The sequence below is a fragment of the Ochlerotatus camptorhynchus genome, unplaced genomic scaffold (assembly GCF_037179485.1).
Source record: "Ochlerotatus camptorhynchus isolate MF236.1 unplaced genomic scaffold, CSIRO-AGI_Acam_v1.1 ptg000756l, whole genome shotgun sequence".
Taxonomy (NCBI): Eukaryota; Metazoa; Arthropoda; class Insecta; order Diptera; family Culicidae; genus Ochlerotatus; species Ochlerotatus camptorhynchus.
The window spans coordinates 5,553-33,101 of NW_027041223.1; the positions used below are offsets into that span (position 1 = coordinate 5,553).

A 27,549-nucleotide genomic window follows, 5' to 3' on the forward strand; every position below is an offset into this window, starting at 1 on the left:
TAAGAAACGTTTCGAGAAACTGAACGAAAAACTTCTTTTGAATTACGAATGAAGTGATAATTGGAAAATTCCCTGAGTGGAACCAAAATTCCCTGAATATTCCAGGTTTCTCCAGAAAAAAATAAATTTCCCTGTAAATTCCCGGTTTTCCAGGTTTTTCCAGGTAGTAGGCACCCTGAGTAAGTACTAGTGTAAATATTCCTCTTTCCATGGTATTAACACCACAATGCTTCGCTAATTGACTGGATGAGACCAAATCGTCCTCCTTCCAGCGGCAGTTCTGCAACGGGCTGGAACGGCTTTGCAACATCACCTGCTGGCAAGATGTCATCACGGACCGATACCAACAAGGCCTCGATGATTGTGTACACCCTGCCGTGGGTTTGGCCGAGGGTTTGGCTGACTGCGGGACGGGATCATCTGTGGTACAGAGCATGACCCAGTTCATCGCTATGCTGCAGCATGTCGTGGCGCAAATGGATCCGGCCAACGGAAAGTATATGAGTATTGCCGTATGCCCGCGTTCAGTAGATTTCAATATTAATTGTGTATCTTATAATTGTGTTTATTAATGAGAAATAAACATTACTTTTTATTGGTTTTTATTTTTGTGAAAATCCGCCGATATTGGTTATGGGCAAATCACCCACGACGCAGCTAGTGAATGTTGAACTTACCCGTGCAGCAGCTTCAATCCAAAATGGCCTTTTACCAACTGTCAGGAAATGTGAATGAAAAGTCATGGCGTGCCTAGTTATCTCATAATTTTATTGCAATTTTTAATAAAATATGATGAATATATACGAAATCAACCATTGTTCCGGTGTATACAATTTAACCACTTTTGAGAAAAACGCATTTATTCATTAATGATTAAAATGTAATCACTTTCAAGAAAAACGGGTTTATTCATCCGATGAGTAAACAGCGTTTATTCATTTTATGAATATGTGCGGGTTTTCTTGAAATTGATTAAACTTTAGACATTAATTTATACTTTTTTCTTACCGTGTATGGAACCGACGTTGACAACTCTTTTAAAACAAATGGATTTTCTTTCATTAAATCGCATCGTGTAAGGGGCTGTTCATAAACCACGTAGACACTTAAGAAGAAGGGGGGGGGGGGTTCGGCGAGTGTCTATTACTATGGTCCACACAAATTTCCAAAAATTTGTATGGAAGATTGTCTACGCGGGAGGAGGGGGTCTAAAAATTCTCAAAACGGTCTACGTAGTTTATGAACAGCCCTAAGTACGAACGTACTGCCTGTATATTTCTGAAAATCTCTATGATGATGACTAAATATACATGAATATAATTATTTTCGCCAATATTGAGCTAATTTGTGAATCTGTTCCACTAAAGCTGGCATCACGGCCGTTATTGAAAGGTCAAGTAAATTTTGTAAATGTTGCACAGCTTCTTCATCGGATAGATCCAAACGTAAATTATCTTCTACCTTTTTAACAGCCTTGTCGGGTTCTAAGGCAATATCCGGAATGGATGCATCTACCATCAAACCAAATAAATTCAGCATAACGTTGGCATGTCGCCGAAGGTGAAGAAAAGCGGTATAGCATAGTTTTCTAAATTCTTGATAGTATTCAGAATTCAGACCGCCCATTGCTTCTACCATTTCCTTACTCAGTTTCATTGGTGGAGGCATCGGCTTGGGATCTCTGCCTAAAATATAGCCAAAATCGATGTGAAATAACTTACCATAATTGGTCAGAAGTAAGTTGTCCAAATGACGATCCCCAACGCCTGTATAACATAAGTCCAATTATAGTTTTGCAGTATTTAATCAAATATGTACATTTACCTAATAAGTAAGTAATCACACAATAGCCAGCACAGCTTTTTATATATGTTTCCATTACATCGGAAACTATTCCGTATGGTCCTGTTTCGCACGGATGATGTTTACGGAAAAAGTTCAAAATGCTACCCTCGGCATTCAGAACTTCGGCAACTGTTATCGAATCAATATATTGCATAAACCCATGCTTGGAACTAGTAGCAAGTACGCGATACGGTGTGAGTTTCAAATCTAGATTTTCCTTTTGTAGCAACTTGTCCATCAATGTGATCATTTGCAATATAAGCTGATCCTGTCGTAAATCATCGCCGTGCTTGAATATTGCAACATACTCCGTTGGACCAGTTGTCAAAAATGTTAGTCTGGAAGCGATAGGAAAGAGGATCAAAACAAAGGATTTATTTTAACAACGTAATGAAAAAGAACAGACAACCAAAACTCGCTTACAATGAAAGGATACCCACAATCAGTGGTGGACAAGAAAACCAACCGGTACACACATGTACTGATACGGTCGCACACCGTGTAAAGTTTTCATTTCGTTTACACGTTCACGCTCATTCAATTTTCTCAAAAGTGAGAAGAATTCTACTCACTTTCGGTAAAAGTCGAACTACTCTAAAGTGAGTAAACACATAGTTTCTGACTTTTGAGTAATGGATGCGTCTGTCAAATTTAGAGTAACTTCTACTCATTTCTAATTTTAAGAAAATTAACGGAACTGAGTAAATATTACACAGTTCTTGTATAATTGATCGGTTTATAAAATGAGTCATTTGAACTGTCATTGGAAAAACAGCATATTAATTAAAATATAATAACAATAAGGTTACATTGCAATATTTTTTGTGATATGGATGGAGTATCATGTGATCATCAGCCCTCTCGTCAACATGGGATGTTTCGCTCTCCTGAAATTAAACTTAATTCAATCTATCAACATTTCCTCGATCACAGAATCAGGCCTACACCTACGAACACTTCAAACATGCTAGTGACGGAATTGCTCCGGATACTACGAGTATACGAACGCTGCTTCTGGAATTGGTAATCATTACAAAAAGCATGAACTTCAAAATCAATAAGCTTTTATCATCGTTGTTATGAAATAAATATAATCAAATTTATTGTTTCACCATTAAAATAATAGTAAGCCTCAATGTCATATTATTAGTCAGAGAAAAAAATTGTGGGTACCCAAAAAAAAAGTTGACTTGACGCAATTTTATTGAATAGCATCTTCGCGAGTTTTATTAAAGTTAAGTTATGTTTTCTTTATTAGAGAGGCTGGTTCGCCTCCGTATGAGTTTCATTTAACCGTAGTTTAGCAAAATAAAAAAAAATGCAAAAAGCCCCCAAACAACCCCAGGCCCCCTCCAGATAAATGTTTTAGCTACGCCAATGAACGCTGATAAAAGTGCGCTTTTACGTTGTATCACCTTGGTGCCTTCTGCAAACTTATTTCCTATGAACCAAGGAATAAGTGCTCCGAAGACACCAAAACGATTTAACGTAAAAGTAAATTTTTAACTATTTGTTTTATATTACTTCTGGGTGAAGTCAACGATTTACATAGAAGATGCTAATTTCAAATAACAGACTAGAGTGGTAATTTTTATACGATAGATGAGGAGATGAAAGTATAGAATTGAGAGTTCCGTTAGAGTACGGCAGTGTGAAATTGTATATACCTATAAAGTCAGGGTGGCAAGTGAATTTCCATTTCGAAATTCCTGGTTTTTCCCTGGTTTTTCTGGTCAATTATTTAAAAATTTCCTGGTTTTAAAAACCATGTATTTAAAAAAAACAATTTTTAATAAAAAAAATAAAGTGAATCCTTGTACCATCATTCTTCGCGCAATGCGGAATTTCACAAACCAAAATAGGTATTAAGGTTCTTGTGAATGCCCGTGAAATCTTTATCTGATTGTTTGCTGTAAAGAAGCTAGTAGGTCTCTAGTATTTGAAATTTAGAGATCTATAAGCCCCTAAATCTTGAGATTTCTGTTTTTGAAACTGCGATTTTTTAACTTTTTTATTGAGATTTTTAGCCAACAGGCTAGTTTATCTCAAGCTGAAATTGCGAAGTGTGATATGAATGAGGACTCTTTAAACAAACCTTTGCTTCTAACAATTTTACGGATTTCCAGTTTTTTAAATTTTCCGCAAATTGTCAACGATTAAAGATCTTATTTAGTGGAATTTTGATTACAACAAGATTTCAAAATCATATGATTAAAAGATTTCATAAGCAACGCTAGTTTAATAACTCTTATTATTAAAAAGACTGACTGCTGAAGTTCATATAAACTCCCTAAAGTTCGTAGAACTTTCCTAAAGCGTTAAGGTCTTTCCTGAAGGGTTCATTTAAGTTTGTATTGCCCGAATTTCATGGGACTACCCCGAAGTTCGAAGGATTTTTTTTTAAGATCTTGGATTTCCCTGAAGTTCGGAGTTTTTTTGAAATTCATAGGAATTTCTTAAATATCGTAGAAGTACCACGAAGTTCGTAAAAATTCTCAGAAGTTCGTAAGACTTCCTTCAAGTTCGAAGAACTTTCTCGAAGATTTGAGGACTTCCCTGAAGTTTGAAGAACTTAACTGAATATATGAGGACCCTAAATTTAGAAGAGCTTCCCTGAAGTGCATAAGACTTTCCAAAAGTTTGTGGGTCTTTCCTTAATCTCTTAGAAATTCCCTGAAGTTTGGAGAGCTCCCATGAATTTCGTAGGACTACCTGTAGTTCAATCGACTTCTCGGAAGTTCTAGGAACTTTTTTGAGCTTGGAGAACTATGATAAGTTCAGAGGACTTCCCAAGAGTATTGAAGAAGTCTTCTGAAGCTCGGAAAAAATCCATAAGTCAAGAACAACATGTTTTTCATACAAGCTTTTTGTAAACAAACCTTCTTATGCCCTTTCCTCGCCACCCATATGTTGCCAACGCAAACCAACAACATCACCGGTAAGGGGAAGCTTTCTCCTTCCCGATGATGTTGTTGGTTTGCGTAGGTGACCCTCGGTTGGCGAGAAAAGGGCCTACAAAGGTTTGTTTACAAAAAGCTTGTATGCCCTTTTCACTTATGGCTCTTGAAGTGTCATACGATTATCGTTAAGTTTTAAGCAATGCCTAAATGTCGTACAAGTTACCTTAAATCTGTAGAAAGTTCTGTGAAATTCGTAGTTATTCCCCAAAGATTAAAGGACTTCCCTGAAGTTCGTAAGACTTCTCTGAAATTTGTAGAACTTCTCTGAAACTTGTAAAACTTTACCGAGTTTTATAGAACTTGCATGAAGTTCGAAGGCCTTATCTGAAGTTTTTAGAAATAGAACTTTTCTATTGAACTTGTTCAACAGGTACTTCAAAGTAGTTACGCGTCGGCACTGCTTAAGTCTGCTATCAATTAAACACAAATCATATATGCAATTGATTCGAGAAAAAAATTAAATTAAAAATAAATGCAAAATATATTTACTAAATTTTCAGGGTAAATTTTGTTCATCAATGTTTAGTTGTGTGAAAGATTTAGCTTGAACAAAATGGTTAGTTTTGACCTGATTATAAATAAAAACTTTGACATAGGGGAAATGTTGGCTTCGGCAATACCTTAACCTATTATCACAGACAAACAGACATAACACTAGCAAGTTGTTCATCGAACAAGCATTTAACGGTCAATTTAAATGTATCGTAGTTGGTATTACCGCCACCTGTGGCGCGCATAGTCAGTTCCCTTGCGTTTGACGTTTATACACTATCGCCATCTGTTCAGCGTACTACCCACCACAGTGTACTCAACAGATGGCGGTAATTTTTTAGCGACGATGTTTTACAGTGAGAAATATTCAATGTGTTATGTCTGTTTGTCTGTGCTATTATCGTCAAGGGGGTAAACAAAGTCCTAGAGCACCTCAATTTGGCCAATGGATGCTCTCAAACACAATGTATCCACATACCAAAATTGAGCCCTCAAGGACGTTGTTTACCCCCTGACGATAATAGGTTAAGGTATTGCTGAAGCAAACATTTCCCCTACATAAAACCTATTTAAATTATACAAACAAGATTATTTTCCTGGTGGACTTCCTGGTTGGTTGGAAATTCCTGGTTTTTCCCCGGTTTTCCCTGGTGAAAATAAATTCCCGACTTTTCCCGGTTTTCCTGGTTTTCCTGGTTCACTTGCCACTCTGCTATAGAGACTAGAAAGCGAACAGGGACAACTTTTATGAATGAAGGTACAAATCTATTTGATCATCTCTCTTTACCAAACTCCCCCGTTGGAGAGGGATGGTGAGGGGTATCTTCCCCTGCCACCACCAGTGGTTACAACACCGACTAACCCACATGAAACTTAAACTTAACTCTTGATCGAGAATCCATAACGGCGGATTCAAATGTGCAGCGATCCCATCTGTCAAAACCATAGAATTTTTTTATCTAGATGAAAATAATTAGACCGGAATAGATTAGACACAAACCAACTCATACGTTTTGCATTCGTGTTCGTGGCTAGGATACAAATTTTTCGCGAACACGGCGTGTCAGTTTTGTGTTTTGATCATAAATTGATTGTCCTTCTTTATCATATATTTAACGAATTAATTATGTTCTCTTCCATATATTAAAAGAAGGGAATATCGTTTATCCAAAGAATTAATTATTTCCTTTTCATATATTTTCAAAGAAAGGAAAACCCCTTGATCCATTAAGAAGTTTTTCTATTCTTTTTATATACGCGAAAGAAGATTCCAGGAGTGATTTTCTGGGGAATGGTTTTCGGGGGAATGGTTTTCTGGGGAATGTTATAGAATCATTTTACACAGAAGTCGAATCGATTTGCGGTCCTGGACAAGTTCTGCATAATTTGTTTAATCTAATGTCGTTCTAGTTTTTTGCGTTGTAGCACCGGTGTAGTGTAGGCTGCAATAAGCGCGAATCATTTACAGCTCAACATCATTTGTTTGTAAACAAAAGTGCAACCGACATCTACACTCTGAATAATTTCGGTGTACGGAGGTGTATGGGCAACATTGAGCAATATGTGAATTTTTTACAAACAAATGAATATGAACTTTTGGTTTCATTTACATTTTTCCATACAAACTTTAAAGTCCTCCTGAAAATCTAGATCATAGCATAGCTGTTGGGGACAGATCGAAAAAACAGTGGGAAGCAGGGTTTTTTTTAAAGTTGACCCACTCTAATATCCATAGTAGAACTGTACCGAAATAGAAAGCCAAATCTCTAGGAGAAAAAATCAGTACGAGTTCGGATTATCTGGGATCATACAAATAATTAGTAACTTACTTTGATGGCATTAAGGCACTTTTAAAAAGTGTCACTTTTTCTGCTACAATTCCACGAATACGCACAAACGGATCTAGAGGAAATGATAACGGTTCGAATTTAGTGAAATTAATTTTCAATGCATCAGTGTCAGAAAGCAACATTTGGAATTTTTCGGTCTTTTTCTTGCGATTCCCTGGTTCTTTGGCCACAATTTTTATAAGTTTTACAAGACTGTCGATAAACTTTTGTTGCTCTTTCAGACTGCGGTGTATGGTTCTTAATTCAGGGGTTCCTGCAAGAAGATACGGTAAATACATAATGATCACTTGTACTACTGTGAGTTAACTAATAGCAAATTCGTTTATTATTCAGTTCCAACCTGGATCGGGTATCAAGATTGGGCCTGCTTGTTTTCTGACAAACGTCAGTTCGATCGTTTGTTTTTAAAACCCAGCTCAGGTTGAGGTTCGCACTGACAAAAAGTTCGGTTTCGCACTGGGTTGGAACTGGTTCCAACCCCGATAATAAACGAATTCGCTATAATAAATACAACTGCATACCTGTTGAAAGCTGTCGAAGGTATAATTGTAGAACCGTACGATACATTTTTCGAACACGTTCATCTTGCTTCCGAACTGTTTCTTCCTCACACTCTATTGACAAGTACCAATACAGGTAATTGGCCAATGTTGAATTTTTACATGCTCGTTGAATGAGAAACATTGCAAGATTACAAGGTACTGATACATCCTCGCAGTGATTTATATTTGAATCATTCGGGATCGAAATATTGTCGGTGTTCTTTGTGGATGTTGACCCCCTCACCTCGTGGTTGGCTTCATCATAAATGGACGTTCTCCCTGAAATGTATAAATCATCGTTTTAAAATATGCACACTACAATGAAGACCGCCCGCACACGCTGATCGAAGAACATCCACGCTGCGCGTTGCGCTGCTGCTGCTGTAAACGCTCGGTGGTAGTATTTTTTTTTTTTTTTACTTTATTAGAGAGATTTTTTTAACCGTTGAGTAGTTCATCTCTATAAAATAGGAGGCCCCAGAGGGGGGTTCTGCCTGCAAATTTTGTTACGGAGTTGGCATACAATTCACATGCACTCAAATAGAAGCAATTAAAACAGATTCCAGTAAAAAGACTAACAATACAGGCAACAAGAAAAAAAACACAATCTGGTACATCAAATTTATATAGGGTTTTGAAAGTGATCGGAGCTCCCTCGTCCGGCAGAGATGTCCTGTCAGCCTCGGTGGTAGTAGTATCAACAATCAATACGAAACTAACGATTTTAAATTGGCTCACTACTTGACTAGCCTATTGGTCCCAAGCAAACGTTTGACGTACCCCATTCTAGTCGAAATTCTACTACTACACAATGTTTGTTTTGATTCGCTATGAAAGTTTGACAGATAAAATGAGGGGTTAGTCGATTTTTCTATGTTTCGAGGGGTGAATCGATTAGCTTGGGACCGAAGAGAGTACCAGAGCTGAGCCAAAAAGTTGAGCACGTTATTTCGGGACCTTCTAGTCTTAGAGTTACCTCTATGGTAGTATAGGATTATCAGATAAGTTTATGTTCTTGTTTCTTTCTCTCAACCATCAGTTAAATTTAATTTTGTGTTTCTGTTTGCAGTGTTGTCTTTGAATTGTGTCTGTGTTGTTTCGATTATAGTTTCAGTTGTAGAGCGTTTTGCGCTCTAGCTAGTACGGTAGAATTGACATTTTGTCGGAAGACGGCATGGACGTTTTGTCGGAAGACAATTCCACTTTGTCACCCGATGGCAAGAAAGGTCGCAAACGTCTGTCATCTCAGAAAGCAGATTGCTATTGCAATTTTTCAGTGTACCACATGGCAACACCACTACTACTGGATTGTTCCACATGGCAACACTACTACTAGATTGAACTAGCATTTTCACCAAATGTACTAGAATGTTTTGGTTCTATCTCTTTCACTCTACTCAAAACTGAAATGCATAAAAAAATGACAAAATGATACGCACTCTTTCCACACTGTCAAAGAATCATTGTACACAAAATCAACTTTGTTCAAATCAAAACAAAAAAACTAACCCATCTGGTGGATGATGGCACAAGCTTCCAAGAAAATTCTATTACAGTGAACCACATTATTTAAATGGATTTCTTCGCCAATTAGTCGTCTGTCACTTCGTTTGTGCTAAAACGCTCTCTTAAGGAACGTTCCAGGCAGTTTTTTGCAGAAATTTCAGATGACGAGTCTGACTCTAACTTGGCTGAGAAGGGAACTCCTTTCAATTCTTCATGGAATCGAAGACGCATCCGTTCGCGAAAAGTTGCAGAACAGGAACCCCAACTCAGCTTGCCCAAATAAAGCAGTGGTGGAAAAAAGGAAGTTTCAACTCCTCCTGGTTTCTGCAGAACTGACTATACCCAGGATTTTCCACCTCTCCCTGGGACATCAAAAATCCCTGATGGCCCATTTTTAAGAACAGAAACCCCTTCTTCATCTCGGTTGTTCTCATTTGATAACATTGTGGACGGTATCCTCAAGTACCTCGATATTTCTGATCCTCTCAAAAGCATTGTTCTGGCAATGCTTCCTACTGTGAAGACCCTCTTTAAGCAATTGACATTGAAGTAACTCCTCCTCGCAGCAATCATTTCCTTCGATGGATAATTTCCAAACGAGGTCGGGGATTTGATCACTGAATTGTCGAAGTCTTATCCCTAAATTAGAATCTTTTAAGTTTTTAGTTCACAATAATGATTTTGGTGCATTTGCTCTTTGTAAAACTTGGCTCTCTTCAGATATAGATCTTCCTTTTTATGATTTTAAATTTATTCGACAGGATCATGATGATTCGCGTGGAGGAGGGGTGCTTTTGGGGATCGAAAATTGCCATTCCTTCTATACAGTGAATCTTCCACATTTTCCAGGTATTGAAGTCGTCATCGAAAACAACTTTCAGATATCTGTTCAGTTCTTCCTACTCCACGGTTGATTATGGGAGATTTTAATTCCCGCAGTACAGGCTGAGGGGAACTGTATGATGGACAACCGTTCTACTTTGATATATGACCTCTGTGACAACTTTAATATGACAATTCTTAACAATGGAGAAGTAACACGTTTGGCTGGTCCATCCTCGAATGTAAGTAGATTTGACCTCACACTTTGCTCTAATTCATTATCGTTGGATTGCACGTGGAATGTAATCCAGAATTCCCACGGTAGTGATCACTTGCCAATCAAAGATTCAATTTCCAGTGGGTTCAATCTGTCGGAATCTATTAACGTCGCGTACGACCTCACCTTCGATCATGAACAATAATGAACAAAGTTCAAGACTGTGATGAAGCCCTAACGTCGGTAGAAAGGCTTCACCGTTGGAGGAATATAACTTCCTCTCCAATCTGATCTTGGACAGTGCGCTTCAAGCTCAAATTCGACCGGTTCCAGGAATAGCACTGAGATTTATCGTAAAAATTCCGACGCGTTTAAGGTTTTTCCGGAAACGTGAAACAACTGTGCATTTCGAAGCGTACGCGGCTCTTGAGCGCGAACTAAAAAGTCTCATCAAAGCCAAGAAACGCGGATACTGGCGGCGGATTATCGCGTGAAACGTCGATGAATACGCTTTGGAACACGGCGCAAAGGTTGCGTAACCAGTCTTCTAACAACGAGAGCGAGGAGTACTCGGATCGTTGGATTCTCAAGTGTCGCGAAAAGTATGTCTTGATTCCGTGCCGGCACAGATGATTCCTCGGTAGACGAGATCAGCCTTTTTAAATGCTGAAGCTCTCACTTGCGCTCCTTTTGTGTGGCAATTCGACTCCGAGGGTTGATATGATTAAGTTTAACTAGTTTAAGAACCTCCCAGACGTCGCTAAGAGGCGCATGTTTAACTTGTTTGGTCAGTTTCTGGAGCTCAACATTGTTCCGGGTGATTGGAGATGGGTGAGAATTATAGCCATTAAAAAGACTGGAAAACCCGCGAGAAAATGATCCTTTTTCGCTTGAACAAATGAGTTGAGATGAACCACCTACTCTCAGATACCGTGGACCCCCGTTAATTTGAACGAAACTTCGTGCAAATTAACGGGGTGCATTTTCTAGTAACCCTATGACGAGCAGAAAAGTGAGTTTCTGGTAGCCTTGTTTGCTGTTTTGATTTGAATCTGCGTTCCGTTTCACATCGTTCCATTTCGCTTTACTCTATGCCATGTGCTAAATGATGTTTGAGCAATTTTTAGTTTGCACGGCGGTCAGATTACCGGGGGTCCACGGTACTCAATTTAGTTTCCATAGGGGTAAGGGAACGAATGACTGTCTCGCGTTGCTTTCCACAGAAATTCAGTTGGCTTTGCTAAAAAAAAACCCCCCATTTTGTGTTGTTGGATATCAAGGGGGCTTTTGATTCAGTTTCGGTTGAAGTCCTTTCAGACAAACTCCACGCTTGTGGTCTTTTCCCAGTAAGGTTCTACAAAGGGTAATTAATTTGGTGTTCTGCTTCTTTTTTAAATATCATTCAATCATCATCATTAGTATACACATACATTCATGCATTATAAATACGAAAATTTAAAACATGTATTTCATGATTTTAGATCGAAAGTTTCCTGGATAAAACACATTCACTGCATTTACTTACTTGTGTTCTTCGAAGTATAGCACAATTACACGCAATCGAATACACGAAACTCGAAACGTCTGCTTCACAAAACTCTTGGTGAACAAAATTTATCACAAAGAAAACCATTTCAACTTTACTGCTTTGCTAGCAATCGTGAAAGTATCATTGAAACAGCGGTGCCAGATGCATTGCTTCTAACAATGAATTTAAGTTTATTAAAACAAGTAATTGCGAAGTTTGACTCATTAACATAGATGAGTGAATGTATTTAATTGTGAATAAAAAATATCAAAAACTACCCGAAAAAAAAATTACAGTGAAATTTTTAGTGGAAACAATGCTATAACATTAATATTTATTGTCGACAATAAAAATGATTGTTATAATGTTGTACTCTTCCGAAAACGGCAAAACTGCTACCTAGATGTACAATGAATGTACATAATAAAATGTTGTTACAATGATTTTTATCGTATTTTTCATTTATTTTATTGTTAACATGATTCGATCATGAACAATAATGAACAACTCTATTACAATAAAAATTGTTGTTACATTAAATATTGGTGTATTTTCATTGTGGGTTACTTCACGAACAATAAAAATAAATCTGATTGAAGCATGCAGTCTATGAGAGGGTTAGCAACACTGCCAATGTAATTAAGATAGGCGCTGCTCGTATGGCTCTGGCTTTGACAGTTCGTTTGTTTCAAAATCAGGCAGTCCGCGTCCGCTCATATCTTATCCTAGACCCTCTCTAAAGCTTAATGGAGACCTTTTCCGTGCAGTCAATAATCATACAATAATAATAAAAAATTCCACCACTTGAAGATGTCAGAAAGGAACTCTCAGGTGGAAGCATATTTCATGGGCGATTCTCTCCAGTCGAATGCATTAACTTATCAACGGCGCTCAACCAGCAAGGAGACGTGACCTAGGGATATCGAGGGCATGGGAGTTGGCCTATATTTCTCACAAGTTCCGGATCGAATCTCTATCCATAACCAGTAAAAAAGGACCACCCGTAACAGACATACCACCTCCTTCCCTTCCCGGTGCAATGTTTTATTTTTTCGATTTATTTTTAAAGTCGATAAAGTAGATCTGTCAAGCCAACACATACACTCTAAAGTACTCTGTTATTTTTTTTAATCAATAAATTCGCCAACCAACAGTAAAATAACAATAATATATTATGTTATTGAAAAAAAATTATATGGGAAAATCACGAAAATTTCATTGTTAAGATACTTAACAACCCCCCTTTTTTGTTGTAAATTTTCCATTTACCATGAAATTTACTGTTTTGTACAACATAAATCAAGGTAAATTTATTGTAGACGTAACAATATAAATCATTGTTAAGACAATAATTTTCGTCTTATTGTTACATTGTTTGTTAATGTAATTTTGTTGTTATTTTTTTCGGGTAAATAAATCAAACAAAATGACCATTTTAGACATTTTACAGGTCCAATTAAAAAGTCACAGAAGATTGAATTAAACACTAACAGGAAAGATGGCACCAGTGCACGTAACCTGTAATTCGCTTTCCCTCTCATGGCGGTAAGCTCCAACTCGGATCAACATTTCATACCGGTCCTGATTGAAGGATGTGCCAAATGTTTGTTAAGGATCGTATTGATTAACATCGACAACATAACAGCTTGACATTCGGTAAGGATAAGGATAAGGATAATACCGGTTGGAACTTACCACCATCAGGGTGTAAACACAATTTCAAACAGCGAGATCTGGCATTTTTTTGTCTACCTGACCTTATGCACTAGATAGTGTGACGTGCTGTTGTAGTGAAACGAAGGAAGAAAAGAGAGTTAAACTTTCCTCACCATACCAGTTGATATTAATGAAACATGGACAGTTTTGGCGTGGTGACATGCACATCCAATGAATTTTACCAATACATTTAGAAAATGATGATCGAAGAATATTTCAAAAAGAAGCAGTAGACAAATTATTTACCCTTTGTAGAACCTTAATCAATAACTTTTTGTAAAATTTGCTGTCAGAGAAACATATGAGCTTTTCTCATGTAAACTCTAAAAACTCTACAGCTTCACGATTTAGCTACATGAGTCTCCCCCAGGGCCCCTTTTGCATAATTTCTACGTCAGAAAAATTGATAATTCAAGCTGAACATTGAATTAGGTCCTAAGTAACATTGATCGATTCTCTTCATCGACTTTCTCTTTCGTTTATAGCTTGAACACATAACCGTCTCTTGATCTGTTTGCCGTATTCGATGCTACATAAAAGCTTCTTTTATCGATCGGTGAGCTGAAAATAAGTGGGACATAATGCTTGAATTGTCTTAGTGAAAACTCCACGTTGAGACAACTTGCAGATTACGGCATAGTGTCTGACACAGGGCCCAAAGGGGTCGACCAGCAAGGACCCTTACAGGATACCTTAGACAATTTATATACTTGGGCTATTCAGCTAGGTATCGGATTCTCCATGATAAAACTGAGTTGGTAGTTTGTTTTTTTCTAGGAAGCATAGCTCAACACAATCGAAGCATCGACTTTTGGGTAAACCGATCACTCATTATATGTCCTTCAAATAGCCTGGGGTCTGGTTCGATTTCAAATGCACTTGGAGATCCCACATTGAGTATCTGAAACGGAAATGCCAACAAAGGATCATTTTTTTTTTCGAACAATTACCGAAACGTGGTGAAGAGCTCATCCGCAAGATCTTTTAACGTTGCACCGGACAATGATTTTATCGGTTATAGAGTACAGTATTTTTTGCTTCCAGTCGGCGGCTAAAACTCACTTCATCAAGCTGGAACATATCCAGTATCGCTGTCTTCGTATCGCGTTAGGATGCACGCGCTCGACTCATACGATGAGTCTCGATGTATTGGCGGGCATCACCCGGTGTTAAAATATGAACCCACTGGTGATTGCAAACTTTGAGAAGCTTCTTGAGCTAAACCGTCTGGAAGCTGGAAGCTGGAGCTGGAAGTGGAGCTTGCGTGTTCGGACCTGGTTCAGGCAAGTTCCAGGCTTCAAGTAGAACATCCAAGGATAATTTCTGTTCACAACTGCTGACTGGGTGAGTTGACTGGCTTGGTGCTGAATTTGTCACGGTTCGGTTTCGTAACTGATTAATGTGTGAGCGCAGCATTCGACGGTCTTCGATCCACACATGACGTCTCCCAGGCGTTGTAACACGATGCCTGGTGCCCATTTCCAACTGTTTCGTGTGTCGACCTTGGCGTAAACTGGATCGTTCTTGCTGTAGGTCCTTGGCTGTTTGTCTGGTTTTACTGTTTGTTCTGGCTTACGAACTGTTGGTGGACGAAGCAACTCGAGGCATGTCCGGATTTGGCGACCAAACATGACCTCAGATGGTGATTTGCTGTCCGGTAAAGAGCGATTTGGTGTGCTCCGATATGTAAGCAGAAATATGTCCAAAGCTTCGTCCATTGCTCATTTCCCCTCTCGAATCTTCTTGACGTTGCTTTTGAACGTGTCCACAAAACGTTCGGCCTGCCCGTTTGACTGTGGATGGAACGGGGCTGTTGTAATGTGTTCTATCCCATTCGCCATGCAGAAGTTGGCGAATTCAGCGCTGGTGAACTGTGTACCATTGTCTTATACCAAGATTGCGGGCATCCCAAGACGAGCGAATAGTCCACGTAGAATGCTGATGGTAGCGTGGGAAGTGATACGCAGAGTTTGTACCACTTCAGGCCAGATAGTATTCGCCATCGACTGGACCGGTGAAATCGACATGAACACGTTGCCACGAACCAGATGCTTTGGGCCATGGGACAGGATCCGAGTGAGGAGAAGATCGTGCGACTGACGCACAATGTTGACAACCCTTGACGTAGGCCGTTACTGCTTCGTCAAGCGAGGGCCAGTACACAAAGCTTCTGGAGAGTGCTTTCATCCTTTTCGGTATTGCGAAGGAATCACGAGTCGTTCTCCGAACAGGATACAGCCATCCACTAGACTAACCGGCTCATGTTGGCTTGGAATCGCTTGAGTATCGGCTCGATGAGTTGCGTTTGTGGCCAACCATCTTTGACATACCGGAACACCTTGCGAAGGAGTGGATCGGACTGCATACCCTGAGCGCCGACTCTGAAACTGAGAGGAAGAACGTTAACTGAACATGAGACTACCGACCTGATATCTTCCTCGAGACAGATACTGGCGATGACGCAATCTTCCTCGGGCTTCGCGTGCTGGTCGATGAGACGGGACAGGACATCGGCATTACCGAAATTTTTGATCGATACGTACTCAATCTCGAAGTCATACAGCAGTAGAGTCAAGGCAAATCGTTGCAGCCTGTTGGCAGTATAAACGGGAATGCTTTTCTTAGATCCGAAGATTCAAAGTGGAGCGTGGTCCGTTTGATGACGGAAACGCCGACCAAATAGCATTTTATGAAACTTGGTGACGGCAAATATTATGGCCAGACCTTCGCGATCCGGTTGACTGTAATTATGTTCCGCCTTGGTGAGTGCTCTTGAAGCGTGTTGGACCACTTTCACAGATCCATCTGGAAATCGATGACTGATCGTTGCTCCAAGACCATTGGATGAAGCATCAGCCGAGACGATGATCCCCAGATTCAGATTGTAGTGAGTTAGTAGCAGATCCGAAGATAGAATTCGCTTGAAACTGTCGAATGCTTGCTGACACTCCTTGTTCCACTCGAACTTTGCTTCTGACTTGAGCAAGCTGTCAAGCGGATAGCGCAACATCCGCATATTCGGCACAAACTTCCCATAATAATTTATTGCGCCGAGGAAGGACCGCACTCCAGAGACGTCAGTGGGAGGCGAAAGCTTGGTGATCGCCTCGATTTTCGTGGAATCTGGGCGCAACCCTTGATGATCGATGACATGGCCTAGATACCGAATCTGACGTTTTCGGAACGAACATTATTCAGCTCGGATCGTGAATCCGAAATCCTCGATGCGCTGTAGAACCGCTTTCAAGTTGCGGTCATGCTCTTGCTCGTTTTCGCCACCGACTGCGACGTCGTCCATGTAGCCGGATGTTCCCTTGAGACCGGCGAGCATCGTATCGATGAGTTGTTGAAATGCTCCGGGAGCAATCTTCACACCCGGTGGAAGACTATTGTAGTGGTACAGTCCACGATGGGTATTTACCGTTAGCATACCACGACTTGCTTCATCAACTTCCACTTGCAGGAACGCATCTGGCCACAATCTGAGCACTTACGGCTTTTAAAGGTGCAGTCACGAGTGTAATGAAACGAGCCACAAAACCAACATGGCGTTTTTGGTTTGTTTTTGCTATCATTCGGATCAGTTGTGGATGACAGATAATCACGTTTCTTAAAACGCCGCCCGTAAAATTTCTGCTTCACCACATTAACTTGACCGAAATTAGAAGCAGACTCGATCATTGCGTTATCGTGCCGGAGATTGAACAATCGCTGGCTTTCTTCCGACAGCTGCTGTAGGGTGACATTGTTTTGATCTTCCATTTTGGAGAGAAGTCGCGTTCGCAGTTCGGCATCACATTCAGACTTGAGCCCACACACATAAATGAGGCATTTGAACTCTTCTTGGGTGAGCTTTCCTAACTTGAACAGGACGCAAGTTTTATTAACCCGGCAGTCAAAGGCTATGTGATCCTCTGTCGGGTTTTTGGAAACTTGGAGGCATCTGTACCGACGGCTAATAACTGACTCTTTCGCACCGAAAAGTCAAATATACTCGGGTGTAGGTTTCGAAGATCGAGATGAAAATGAAGCACTTCTCCGTGCTTGGACTTCTCTGGTCCTAATCACAATGACATTTCTTTATTATACGTTCTCACTTAAATACTATGTTTTACAATTTACCTACTGACCCGAGTGGAGAAGGCGTAGAGAAGAAAGCCCAAACATAAACATGGGCGTGCGCTACGCTGAGTCGTTGCGCCGCACTCTAATGAAGGGCAGGGGTGTTTACCTGACAATGATAAATGCATTGTCAAGGTGATGATGATTGTTTACTGCTGGGCTTTCCAGATGTTTTTGGAGGGTCTGCAAAAACCTAACAGTTACAGTTTATGGCTTTACTGCTGACTGCAAAGGACAGCGTAAGACCTTCTAAAATATAGAGGGTAGCTCGGATGCTACACCTCCCCCCTTAAAGAGAATGGTGTAACCATTTAGAAAATTTATGCAAATGTTCTGCCTCTCGACTTGGGTTCACAATGTTTTTCTCTTTTTTTTTTTAGTTACTCTTTATTACTCTATTTTTATGTACTAGTGTTTTCTTGTTCGTTATAGGGTGTCTGATTGTGCAATTTGGATCTTCGAGATTTTCAATTACATACGGCCCTATATAAAATGGATCTCATTTCTTTCGATTTTCGTTCTTAATATATACTGATTCTCCTACTTTCAAGTTAATTGGGTTTATATTGTTATTTGATATGGTTTGTCTTATTTTGTTTGAGATAAAGTTCTCTCTGCCTATTGCGTTTGTTTTCTGTAGTCTAAATTTAAGTTCCTTGTCATATTTTTCGAAATTGTATAGTGGATCGATTTGTACATTGTCCGTCCTTGAGTCGTATGGTTACCTCGCCTTTCTACCAAATGTTAACTCATATGGGCTAAACCCATGTTCTGTATGTGGTGTCGTGTTAAAAGTAAATTCATAAAATTTTACCCAATCATCCCAGTCATTCTGGTGAGTATTGGTAAAGCGTCTTAGATATTCGTTCAAACATCTGTAATTGCGTTCCAAAGCCCCAATTGACTGTGGATGGTAGGCGGTGGAAAATGTTTGTTTAATTTCCAAAAGTTTACAAATCTGCTCAAGGACCTCGTTATTGTACTCTGATCCTTGGCCAGTTCGCAATTCTATGAATGACCAATAAATTAAAATAAAATTGTAAACCAGTGCTTTGGCTAATACGGCTGCTTCCTTAGTCGGAACTGGAATTAGCACTACGTATTTCGTCAGGTACTTTGGATTGTTAAGATGTATCTATTTCCTTTCGCAGTTCTTACGAATGGTCCTGCTGTGTCTACTGATAAAATTTCTAAAGGTTTGGCTGGAGTAGTTGTGACTACTTCCGCTTCCTTTGTATGCTTAAATGTTTTGTTTATCTTGCAGTTAGCGCAATTTTTTACGAATGAAGCAATATCATTCTTCATATTTTTCCATTTGAATTGCTCTCTTATTTTCAAATATACTGAGGATCTAAGAGTCAATAAGTTTGTAATATTTCTAACGGAAATTAAAGTATGTGCACTTTTTTTTAGTTTTATGATCGAACTTCAGTTTTTTGATTTGGGGTTACTTTGATAATGCTCGATGAATGTAGAAAAAAATGGGTGAAACTCAAACAATTTAGTTTTTAAATATGAAACTTTGAATGAGTATATAATCAGAAAACATCAAAAGCAATAAGAATACAACATTGAATTTGTGATGGTTATATTGGAAATATATTTCATAAGTGATGATTTGAGTGCTTCTTCAAACAGGCGAAAAACACGAAAATTGATTTTAATATGTTTGTAAAATAAGTAACACATAGGGGAATTTACGTGTTCGCGGCAACCTAAGCAGCGACCTTCTTTCTATAGCCTTTTTCTCTAACGAACGGACACATATGCAGTATTGGTTTGTTTACAATCTTTTGCTGCCAGCTGCTCTAACAATTTCAGTCGAAAGAATTGTCAAAAACTGTTTTGAAACGCTTTTACAAAGCTCCAATCTTCTCTAGTGAGAGCGAGTATTGTAGGCAACCAGTTTTTCTTCGGCAACCGTTCCATTTGAACTGCATGTTAATCTGCTGTTCTATTATCGGCAACTCGAAATCAGCTACAATTTGACGTGCGTGTGTTGCATTTCAAGAAAACCTTGCTAGATTGCTTTTTCTCAGTGGTAAAAATATAGTCAAATTGAAGCTGAAAGCATAAAGAATCGTTTGCATGCATTCAGCGAAGTGTTTTCGTAAGAAAATCCAGTGAAAATAGTGTTTCAATTTGGGTTGCCGAAAATAGTCTGGCATGCCGAAGCCGTCACTTCCCCTACTACATAAAAAAATATACACCATATCAACGGAAATGCTTTAAGCTACAATATGGAACCAATGTTTCTAATTTGGAAAAAGTACAGCGAGTAAATTTAATCTTTACATTATACTATCAAAGATACTCCGTTTTACGGTACCTATTTTCAAATCAGACGCAAAACCAGACATTCGAAATTATCGTGGAATTGCTATTATTTCTTTTTTTTAAGTGCGTTTATTTTTCCAGGCTCATTTGCCGTAGCTTTGCGGAGCCGATATTCATTGTTTAGATTACAAAATTTCTTAAAACTAACGTTAGTAAAGCGGGGGCCGATTACTCGCGGCTATCTCGAAGTTAGGGGTAACAAATCGTAACAAATGGATGGCAGGGTAGGGATTGAGAACATAAGGTTTGGAGAGCAATGTGCTCTTGATCTAGAACTAAGCGACCAACTGATGAAAAAGACAAACATGGGGGTACACCGATGGGCAGCTAACAACTTGAGGAATGACACTATCTACTAAATCCTCAGATCTATCCGTTTTAAAAACACATAAATTAAATTGCAATAGTCGAGTTCTCGGCTCGCCAAGATGGCTCTAACGGGCCGCATAGGTTGTTTTCCTCGGGCCCTGAGGGATGCGGATAACTCGGATCTAGCAACACAATGGAGGGTGCATGACCAAAGCACGTGGTCGATATCGTGATAGCCACTACCACAAGCGCACAAATTGCTGCCTGCGAGCCCGATTCGGAAGAAATGCGAGTCTAACGAGTAGTGATTGGACATGAGCCTTGATATGACACGTATAAAGTCACGGCTCATGTCCAATCCTTTGAACCATGGCTTGTTCGATACCTGTGGGAGAATAGAATGTAACCATCTTCCCAGATCACTCTCATTCCATTTTTGTTGCCAGTTGGTGAGGACGTGCTGACGCAAAGGCGATTTGTCGATCAAAAATATCGCCTTCCATAGCGCCCACCTTAGCTAGCGAGTCCGCTTTCTCATTACCCAATGAGAATGGGACCCAAACTAAGGTGATAGTATAGGAGCAGTTAGATAAAGTACTCAATTTAGCTCGGATTTCGGTCAGGAAATACGAGGAGTGCTTCATCGGCCTCATTGATGGTATAGCCTCCAACGAGCTAAGGCTATCTGTAAAAATAAAATAGTGATCAGATGGTAGTGAGGCAATTTGTTCTACTGCGTAGAATATGGCTGCTAGTTCCGCAACGTATGCGGAATTAAAATTTGATATTTTTCCATCAAAGATGCATTTGGACGATAGGGTAGGTGAAAACTCGGATGATATATGCAATTTGTTTGCAAATTTCTTCCAAGAAATCTATACTATGTTTTCAGAAGAGGACCGTCACCGTGAATATTTTGAATCGTATCCAGAATTTTCAAGTGACATCAGCGTAAGTCAAATCAAGGCTTGGCATGGCTTCTTTAAAGGCCGTTCAACAACTACGAATTTGCTCGAATTAATTAATTATTCCATGAATGCAATGGATAACAGAAACCACACAGAAACAAAAGCCATAGGCAAAATTACTATATTGATAGTTTAAATTAAATACTCCCACCAATAGATTTGTGCAGAAACGAAATTCATTTAATTTTACTATTTTTTCTATCAAAACTACTATGCCGTTGAAGTATGCGCAGTAGTTTTGACAGAATGGTATTAACTTTGTTTATATTTATAGTCAATTATACTGAAATGATGGCATTAAACGTAGTTTTTTTTTTTTTTTTGTAGTGATCACAGTGATTACACTGGACCCCTTTTATTGATAAATTTTGCTTCTATGAGCCTCTATTTTAAATCAACACACATACGTTCCTAGGCTATGGTGCCCGTTTGGTCACTGTTGTTTTTGTGCTGATCCAAATAGTTTTGATAATATAATTGCGCATTCTTGTTTCTTTAAAAGGTTGATTTTTATCCCAGTCTTGTTCTGTCGTCACTTATTTTGTCATTTTGTCTTATGTATTAACCCGCACTTGTCTTGTTTATTGTGTCAACTTGTGTCTATTGTACTTTCCATCTGTTTTTAAACTCGTTCTGTTACTCTGTCTTGACTAATTTCATTGATATATAAAAATAGTAATATCAATTACAGGATAATATTATTGTTTCTCGATTACTTTTTCAAAGGGAAGCACCATCTCCTGCAAACAATGCATCCGATCGTCGATCCGGCGCAACCGGCAGCTCGCACACGCCTATCAACACCACTAGCAGGTAGAGGAAAATTTCCCTATCTGATGATAGTGCTAGCATGCGTGGGCGAGCCACCAGTTACGCCAAATCGACGACCAAAGGTACCGCCTACAAAAGCTGATACGCTCCCTTGAAAAAGTTATCGAGATTTCTACTAATTAATGAACTATAGACAATTACCTCTCATGATCCTTGGCTCCACTATGATTTTAACTTACCACTTTTTGATTATTTATCAAATACCTCTCCGAGTATATAACACCCCGATGCTTGGTTGGTTTCTGGTCTCATTTGGATTGGTCCTGAATTTGTTTGATATCCTGTTCGAAGTAATTCTTTGAGTTCCAGCTTGTACGTGTCTCACGTCATATGATTCGCCATTCATAAAGATAATGGGTTAAAAGGGAGCAAATCATATATAAAGGTAGATTAGTATTAGTTGTACTTGATCCAAACAATAGAAAGTAGCATAGATGACTTAATAGAAAAATAAAACTAATATATAACTAAAAGTGCAATGGATAAGTGTTAGTTCCGATATCATTTTAGTGTTAGTAGTTATGTTAGTTTTGATCCGTATTCAGCCCTGCTGACCCCTCCAGCACTATTTGCAGCAATTGTGATAAGATTATGCGACACTGCTACTACTACTATGTTAGATGTATGACTTGTCAATTTTCGCAACGCAATGTCTTTCAATAAATCACTCAATCAATTTGATGTTTGAAAATTTGCTCAAAAGGGTTTTGTTGACACATCATACCTTACCGAAAACTAAAGCACAACAATCCTAATTCTTATTTCAAACCTATCAACATATTTTACACATCTTTCCTAAAATTTCACTTGTTCGTAAGCGTCTGGTTGAAGATATGACTTTCGCTATTGACATTGCCTGTAATTAACAAATACACTAAATAGGAAGATTTATTATACAACTTCAAAGGCTAGTCACCTCCCTAAGCGGACCCCCCACGTCCTATCTCTTATGTTAATTAACTTTCTGAATTCTCTAATTGAAGTTTCTTTAATAAATAACTGAAATCTCTAATCTACCTACAGAATCGTACACACTAAGATTATTCCACCGAAATCCGCGAAACCCCACCGAAATCTCAACAGCCGAACGCTCGGCAAACAGTTCGGCGACCCTTCACAGATCCTCTGTGATTTTTCATAGATATTCGTTGAAAAGTACAGGAAAACTGTGAAAAATCACCGAACCGCCCACCGAACGTTCTGCCGTCGAGACCCCGGCAAAACTTCACAGACCTCGGCAAAATAATCTTAGTGTGTAGTCTTTGTTTCAGTGCATGTACAAATTTCAGCTAAGCGTTTGATCGAATTGACATGACCCATGCTTCTTTTTAAACTTCAAAAAATGGGAATTCATTACGCACTCCTCAAGTGGCTTGAATCATATTTAACTGAACGCCATCAAATAGTAAAATACAAAGGAAAGATATCAAATCCCGTTGATGTCGCTTCAGGTGTTCCTTTAGGCTCGCATTTAGGTCCGCTGTTATTTATTCTCTTCGTCAATGACATATCTTTCATTACTAAGAAATTGAAAGGTTTAATCTATGCTGACGACATTAAACTTTTTTTGGAAATAAAAGATGCCAAAGACATCATCACATTCAAAGAGGAAATACAGATATTCCATACTTGGTGTCATAAAAGCCTACTACAATTAAGATAAAAAAAAATGTAACTCAATTACCATTTGTAAGAAAACGAGTCCTACCCGATATAACAATCACTTTAGGAAACCAGATCGTAGAAAAGTGTGATAGACTCAGGGATCTACGTGTTATTTTGGACTCAAAACTTACTTGCACAGATCATTATAACACAATTATTAACAGAGCTAACAACATGCTTGGTTTCATACAACGTTTCTATTATAACTTTCAAGATCCGTATACGATAAAAACATTGTACATTGTTTATGTAAGGTCGATATTAGAATATTGCAGCATAGTTTGGTATCCTTTTTGAATCACACACGAAGAAAGAATAGAGTCCGTTCAAAAGCAGTTTCTATTGTAATGCACTCCGCAAGTTAGGTCGGACTGTATTTCTTCTGCCATCTTTCACAGCTCGGTGTATGCTCATAAATATCCAAACATTAAAAGAGCGTCGTGAATTTGCTATGATTTCATTCGTAAATGATATCGTATCACATCGCATTGATTCAATAGAACTATTGTCATCCTTAAATTTATTTACACCATCTAGGCATTTACGAAATAGAAATATATTTGCTACAAATCGTTATCGTACGAATTATGCCGAATTTGGACCCCTTAACCAAATGATGGACACATATAATAAGCACTGCGATAACATTGACTTTACAATGACAAAAACCAAATTAAAGCAATATTTTAATTCCTCGCATAACGTCAGCCAGAAGTTTTTTTTTAGCTTGTTCTCAAGACATATTATAAACAAATATAAACAAAGCCAGAATTGTAAAATAGCACTTGAGACAAAAACTGTAAGACGGTCTACACCGCTTGACGACAAATAAATAAATAAATAAATAAATAAATAAACATCAGAGTCCCACCAGCCCAGACGTTTTTCACTAAACTCACAAGTGAAACAACTTCAAAAATATATTGTACGATGTGTACAAAAATTGAGAAAAACCTTTTTTGTCACACTGTCCAAAATGTATAAGAAGATCATAATCTAGGATTGTAAAAGAACCTAAAAGAATAGTTTTTTATTTGTTTTTTTTTGTGAAGTTTACTTCTTAAGCAGCTGAAAAGCAATGACATTTTTACGTCTACAGAAATTATTTTTTCCCCAGTCGCAGTTCAAAAGGAATCCGTAAAGGAAAGATCGATTACATTAGTATCGATGTCGATTTTCATTGACACCCTAATGAGCACCCCTGTGGGGGAAGACGTGCACCTATAGCAGAATTTGTTCTTGTATGATGTTTTTGAGTTTTTAAGAATTAGGAATTCCTTAGTTGGTGGGCGTTGGCCATATTTGGATTTTTCAGATATAATCCTAAATAGGACCTAGATTATTTAATACTCTAGTAACCTCCAGTCCGTGCTCTGTCACAATGTTTCATTGTGATTAATCAACACTCAAAAGGGTAAAATATCAAATTTGGGGTGAATTTGAAAGAAAGGGAACTTGGAGTGTAGAGCGTACTGCCCACTGGACGATTCTGAAGCCTGGCCAAGTGAGTGGGGTATGGGTTTATTTGATTGAACGTCATTTCCAATGTATATATTGATACATTCAAACCATTGGCATTTGAGATAAGACGGAGATAGGATGCGGAGGGCCCGCTTAGGGGAAGCGTAACCCATGTTTGGTTTTCATTTATTAAATAGTTCAGATAGGCTGGAAATGACAGGTTCATAGTGAGAAAATGTACAATATGGGGCCCGTTTACTGATCAAAATCAGATTCACATCGTCAGACCCTGCCCAAGAATAAGGGGATTGACGATGTCTTGTCAAGTTTTATTTTGAATTTGCGTTTTGCATTTAATACTCTAGTAAATCTCGCGTCCGTGCTCATTCACAACAGTGTGATGTGTCAATACTCACTGGGTTATATGTCTTAGACCAGTTCCAGATTAGTTTGCTATTAATATCTTCTGCATCGCAGTTCGCGATAGATTACTAAATATGGGTTCTCTTTTCCGACCATAATAGTGTGAGGGAAGGGGGTGAGTTAAACGTTGCGATATGAGAGCGAATAGAGGCAAATAAATAGGGAAGACAACACCATGACCCAAATAAGTAACCAATGCATGCGGCTCACACTTAACTTGTTCTGTTTCTTTCTTTCTTCTTATCATGTACTAATATTAACTGCCTGAGGACAAATGGGAATACGACCAGAAAATCAATAGGAGAAAAGTAGCGAGAAAATTCGAACAAGAAAAGAAGAATTAAACTTGCACCGGCAAGAGGAAGCAGACAGAAAGGATCATGCCGGTTGGAGACAGCCAATGTATACTGGACGAAGCTTGTATCTAGGAAAAGACGTATGTGCAGGAAACCGTAAGTAGGATAAGAATCGTAAAAGGTGTGTGCTTGCTTGATAAGATCCTAACTTTACTTTAAATACACGGTAGGAATCGAATATCCATTTATGATTAAGGTTTTGCCCATTTTTCAGTGGGAGTGACAAAACTCATTGATGAGTGATTTATCGTACCCATTTATTAGTAACTGTTAGCAGCTAATGATTAATTGATTTACCTATTTTAGAATTACCTATACTTCACATCAGAACCTCATTTCCTTCAATTACTACTCTGTCGCAGCACACACCTTATATGGATCGCTAACCTTTAAATAAATAGTTTCAGCATTTTCGACATTATAATCAAAAGGTGAGTTTTAAAAGTATAATTACCATGCATATAGATAAGTTAATGTACCAGAACCTGGACGGTCACGAGCCTACCCAGGGGAGGACCCGGATACGACCACCCATGTGTGTCTAGAGTATCGCACGAGCTGACGAGTGCAACGGGAAGGACAGTAGGTGTATAGACTAGGGGGTTGGTCCCTAGATAAGCATTCTTAGCGGAAGGCACAGCCTAGGTATGCACTGAACAATTACAATTACAATTACAATTAGGAATTCCTTAGTTTATCAAAATAAAATACCTGCGCCAAGTTGAAACATTAATTGAAAGTGGTAACAGACAAAACAAAAAAAAAAGGGATATTGATTATTGGCGATCTAACGATAGCGTTGAGGATAGGAGAAATAGAAAAATGATGATGGTTTCAAAATGTTGCACGGTGAGGTATAGAAGAGAAATCTTAAAAAGCAATTATTATCGAAAAATAAAAATTGTTATTTTTGTATTGCTGCTGTGAAAACCCGATAGTATAAATTTAACTGTTTATTTTTTGTTTAGTTTTCGTTTAGATCTATAGATTTTAACTTTTCTAACCGCGTATGCATAACCAAATTAATAAAAATACTTTATTCATAAAATAAAATCAATTTAAAAATATTCTCCCATACCTCGCCGTACAAAATTATGAAGCTTTATTTTTCTAGCTCTCCTATTTGCCACAAGCAGCACTGTTATCATTAGATGGCCAATAGCAAATTCTTCTTACAAAGAGAGGTTTTTTTTCGTTCGGTATATTTTCATCAATTTCTCGGTTGTTATTGAATAGGGTAGAGCGCTACTTCGTCGTAATCGCCCATTTCCGTTCTATCGATCAGAAAAGATCAATAATATCAATGATTTCACCGTGCACAAATCAATAATGGGTTTGTTCCGATGCGTTAGTTCATTAGCTACAACATAAATCCTGTTAGAGCGCATTATATGAATATTTACGCTCATTGTTCTCAAAACAAAAGAAGCGCTCCTAGCGAATCCCCTTTTTCTACGTTTATCCGTAGGACGAAGAAAATCTAATGGCGTTTCAATGCGTTAGGACGGAATTGAAACTCGTAGAACGAATTTAGAATCAAGAAGCAGTGTTAGATTTTAGACAATATCTCAACAATTTGTGACTCTTTATCAAATCCAA

General features: G+C 38.5%; 1 protein-coding gene across 1 annotated transcript in view; it reads right to left on the reverse strand.

The window, feature by feature from the left end:
* Window positions 1–1,276: 1,276 nt before the first annotated feature.
* LOC135714892 (phosphatidylinositol 3-kinase catalytic subunit type 3-like) overlaps window positions 1,277–27,549 on the reverse strand; it is an 82,077-nt gene continuing 55,804 nt past the window's right edge. Inside the window, exons 7-10 of the mRNA XM_065238304.1 lie at window positions 7,669–7,968; window positions 7,127–7,400; window positions 1,825–2,183; window positions 1,277–1,766 (exon numbers count right to left, since the gene is read on the reverse strand). Coding sequence (XP_065094376.1) covers window positions 1,321–1,766; window positions 1,825–2,183; window positions 7,127–7,400; window positions 7,669–7,968 — 1,379 coding nt within the window. The 3' untranslated portion in view covers window positions 1,277–1,320. The remainder of the gene's footprint in view (window positions 1,767–1,824; window positions 2,184–7,126; window positions 7,401–7,668; window positions 7,969–27,549) is intronic.